Source organism: Pteropus alecto, unplaced genomic scaffold (assembly GCF_000325575.1).
Source record: "Pteropus alecto unplaced genomic scaffold, ASM32557v1 scaffold157, whole genome shotgun sequence".
NCBI classification, from domain to species: Eukaryota; Metazoa; Chordata; class Mammalia; order Chiroptera; family Pteropodidae; genus Pteropus; species Pteropus alecto.
This window is the reverse complement of record NW_006440626.1, coordinates 2,778,154-2,782,736: the sequence shown is the minus strand read 5'-3', so window position 1 is coordinate 2,782,736 and position 4,583 is coordinate 2,778,154. Positions and strand designations below refer to the sequence as shown.

Here is a 4,583-nt window from a genome sequence, read left to right as displayed (position 1 = left end):
AGCAGGAAACATTTAGAGGAAGAGGAGAATGAAAGGTACAGACCAAAATCCAAAGTCTCTGAACTGACATTTCAAGGCGCCCTGGCCACCAGCTGCCTTCGGCATGTGCAAACATCCTTTTATGAGAATCTAACTTTGGCATAGGTATTCTCTCTTTATACCTTTCTTGTTCTTTTCAGCTGCTCCTTTTACAGAAATCTGGAAAGAAGAGGGAGGTGTGTAAGGACGGATAAGAGAAGGGCGTGATGGCGAGGGGCCGTGCTTGGGCAAACGTCAGGTGTGCCGAATAGCAGCTCCGGAGGGAAGCGTGGTGGTGATGAACTCAGATTCTTTCCACGCTGGACAGATCCCACTCCGTGGGCTTCATGCCTCTGTACCTGCTTCCACACCTGCCAGCCACGTCCCCTCCCCTTCTCCCCTGCTAGATCCAATTCAAACCCCACCTCTTAGAGATGGTACAGCTGCCTCTATTGAAAGTCATGTGCCCCGCTCAGTACCCGGAAGCACCGAGAGATAGCAAGCACCATGCCACTTTCAATACTCAGTTTATCTTTCCATTTTTCTTTCCCTCCTTCCTGACTGTGAGCATTACAGGAGGGCCAGCTAGGTGAAGTTCTTAGACGCGTCTCATATGCAAGAAGTAACTGGTGAAAATATCCGCTGAAGAGACGAGACTTCAGAGGAAGAAAGAGGATTTTCCCAGGCTGAGTCAGAACTCGAGTCTTCTGCTTCAGTCACTGGACGGTACTTCTTGGACAAAAGGTTTCTCTCTCTCTTTTTTTTTTTAACAGTTATCACACTGCAAAACATTGCTGTGATCATCTCAATGGACTTGGAAAAAATGTCTGACAAAATGAAACACCCTTTCATGATACAAATGCTCCACAAACCAGGAACAGAAGGAACTTCCTCAGCTGCATCAATGAAAAGCCCACAGCTATCGTATTTAATGGGTTGGAAACAAGATAAGGATGTCAGCTCCTGCCACATCTATCCAACATTATACTAAAAGTTCTAGTCAAGGCAAGAAAAAGAAAAAAGTAAAACTATTCACAGATGACATATCTTGTATATAGAAATCCACTAAAAAACTATTATAACAATCAATGAGTTGAGCAAAGTTGTAGGATATAAGATCAATATACCAAAATAAACTGTATTTCTAAACACTCACAATGAACAATCTGAAAATAAATTAAGAAAATTCCATTTACAATCGCACCAAAAACAAACAAACAACCAACAAAAAACCACTTAGGAATAAATTTAGCAAAAGAAGTGCAAAACATATGCTCTGAAAACTACAAAACACTGTTGAAAGAAATTAGAGACTGAAATAAATGGAAAGGTGCCCCACGATCATAGATTAGAAGACAGACTGTTGTTAAGATGGCAGTGTTCTCTCACTGATCTGCAGGTTCAATGCAAGCCCTGCCAAAGTTTCAATGGCTGTTTTTTACAGAAGTGGACAAACCGATCCTAAATTTCATATGAATCAGCAAAAGACCCAGAAGAGCCGAAACAATCTTGGAAAAAAGGAATAAAACCAGAAGACACACATTTCCTCATTTCAAAATGTACTACGAAGCTACAGTATTCAAGACAGTGTGGTACCTGAGAGAGTCTAGAATAAGTCCATACATTTATGGTCAGCTGGTTTTCGACAAAGGTGCCAAGATCACTGAATGAGGAAAGAACAGCCTTTTCTACACATGGTGTTGGGACAGCTGGAATCCACGTGCAAAAAACTGAACTGGACTCCTACTTCTAACCACACATAAAAATTAACTCAAAATGGATCAAAGGCCCGTCTGTGTAAGGAGAAACTCATAGGAGAAAACACAGGCATAAAAAAATCTTTGTGATTCTGGATTAGGCAATGGTTTCTTAGATATAAGAAAAAGCAACCAGCAATAAAAGAAAAAAATAGATAAACTGGACTTCATTAAAGATGTTCAACATCATCAGCCACAGGGAAATGTAAATTAGAATCACCGTGACATGCCACTTCATAACCACTGGACGGCTATAATAACAAAGACAATAACCAGTGGCAGTGAGGACACGGAGAAACTGGAACCCGCACACAATGCTGGAGGGATGTAAAATGGTGCAGCCACCTTGGAAAACAGTCTGACAGGTAGGTTTTCAAAGGGTTAAACAGTTACCATACGACCCAGTTATGCCACTCCTAGGTTTTTCCCAAGGGAACTGAAAACATTAAGTCCACACAAAGACTTGTATGTGGATGTTCACAGTGGCACTATTTGTACTCATCAAAAAGTGGAAACAACCTGAATATGTATCAAATGATGAATGATAAAGGTATATGCTTATAATAAACTATTAATTGGCAATAAAAATGAAAATGCTAAGTGAAAGAAGCCAGTCACAAAGGCCACATGATTCCATGTATATAAAATGTCCAGAACAGCCAAATCCGCAGACAGAAAGTCAATTAGTGGTTGCCAGGGGCTGGGAGTCAAGGTGGGGGGAAGTTTTACGAAGTGACAAACATATTCTAAAATTTATTGTGATGATGGCTGCACAACTCTGAATATACTAAAAACCACTGAATTGTACATTTAAGTGAATTGTGTGTGCATTATATGAATAAAACTGTTATTAAAAAATTACCCCATTTCACTCCTTTTCATTCTCCTCTCTGCATTCCTTTAGAATTTACAAACAGAATAGGGTCAGAAGAGACAAAAAGAACTATGATGAAGGGAGAGAAGACAGAGAATCGAAGTGCGTGTCCCACCCTTTGGGTGACTCTGACAAGGGTCCACGACCCCATCTTACCTGCGTCGACGGCACACGGGTAATGGTATCGGAAGGAGCAGCCTTTGTTGTAGCAGCCCAAGGTGGCGCCTGCCTCCTGGCAGTGGGAACATTTCTGAAAGGAAAGAAGTCAGACATGTCAGCATCCCAGATTCTGTCCCCTCCTCAGGCTATCCCCAGACCCCACTGGTCAGACCTCGGCACGTGTCCCTGTGGTTACAGGGGATTGTGGGGGCAGGATAGGCAGGTCGATTTCTAACCGCCACTCGCTGGCCACATGAGGAGGAGATCCAGCGGGAGCTTTCAGGCCAGGCCTCACAGATGCTCACAAATAAACAGACTGCCACAGCGGGGAGAGGGTGGCGCGCCCGGCCCTGCCCCTGCTGTGCCCGCTGTGCCTCCACCCACCGCCTGTCTGCCTGTCTTCTCCTCATTCCTCGCCATGATCTTGAACTGCCTGCAGTTCCTGCCTGTTTATTTCTGCTGTGGAAGTCTGGGGTAGGAGGAGAGGGTAAGATAGTAGAGTTATATATAAACCTTTCAGAATTAAAAGTGGAATTTGGTTTCCAGTTCTTATATTTGTAAGATTATATTTTTATTCTGCTTATCCCAAATGCCCAATACAAGTATATTTCCCCTTTCAGAAAATATGAGCTCCTGTGTGCAAATGGTATTTTTATACACAAATCCTATTTTAAATGCACTAGGAAACCTGCCATGAATTTCTGGCTAAGTGAAACATTATTCTGTAGTTGAGATGCTCCTCCTTACATAGTCAGGTTTCCTTAAAGTGGGCACATCTCTATCATCCCTCTCAAGTGGCTGCTGGGAGCGCTCACTCCTGTCGGCATGAGAAACGTGTCCTATCATCAATAATCGTATTTGTAAAATTCAACCACACTGGCCTACTGAGGCAGGATGCAGATTCTTCCGATGGCCGAGGCACAACCAGGTAAGACTACCTGGAAGATACAGGCACTTGTTCCTGATTCTAGGAAGAATAAAAGTGCTCCCTAAGCAGCTGCCCTTGTGGGAAAGAAAGGCTTTCTTGGGTGCCCATACCCTCTTGGGCAAAGTGACTAAATGGCGCCCCTTCCCACGCAAAGGCGGGCCCCGGATGGCAGCCTATCAGGGGTCAGTGTAGCACGCAGGCCTACGGCAGTCAGAACATCTCACCCAGTGGGAGTGAAGCCCACCTGGACGGTGCCAGAGAACAAACACCTCCCACACACAATGGCAGGAGGACAACAGGGAGCTGTGTCAAGCTCCTTAAGGCTGATGCTGAGCATAAAACTACACTAATGCGGCAACAGCGCAGCCCAAGCGCTCACTGTGCATCAGGCACTGCTGTATGCGACTGACGTGGACCAACTCATCCAGTCCCCATACCTGTCCTGCATCATCCCCACTCCACAGATGAGGTGCCTGAGACACAGGAGAGGAAGCAGCCTGCTTCAGGTCTGACCGAGCCGGCTGACCGCCCCGGCACCTTCCAGAGACAACCGGGGCAGGAAGCGGGCTGCACGACGAGTGCTTCCAGGGCTTAGCTTCCTCAGAAGACTGACATCCTCTGGAAGCTGATAACCAGTAAGTGTCTACCATGCCCTCTACACGCTTGCCAAGAAATAAAAGACTACTCGGCCTGGAGGAAAACAAGGACAGCTGGCAGCATTTTGGGGAGCCCTAGACTTTATCTACTTTTATCGGTGCCACAGAGCACCTTCAGAACAAAAGGACTCACTGTCAGCCAGAAGGAGCCAGTGTGGCTGACTTCTCAGTGGCCTACCTGCAGCCATTCC

The 4,583-nt window shown here is 45.2% G+C and overlaps 1 protein-coding gene across 3 annotated transcripts in view; it reads right to left on the bottom strand.

Annotated features, from left to right (window-relative positions):
• TCF20 (transcription factor 20) overlaps nt 1–4,583 on the bottom strand; it is an 87,439-nt gene that overhangs the window by 12,228 nt on the left and 70,628 nt on the right. For all 3 annotated transcript variants that reach the window (XM_006917356.3, XM_006917358.3, XM_015593561.2), the window contains exon 3: nt 2,806–2,899. In XM_006917356.3, coding sequence (XP_006917418.1) covers nt 2,806–2,899 — 94 coding nt within the window. The remainder of the gene's footprint in view (nt 1–2,805; nt 2,900–4,583) is intronic.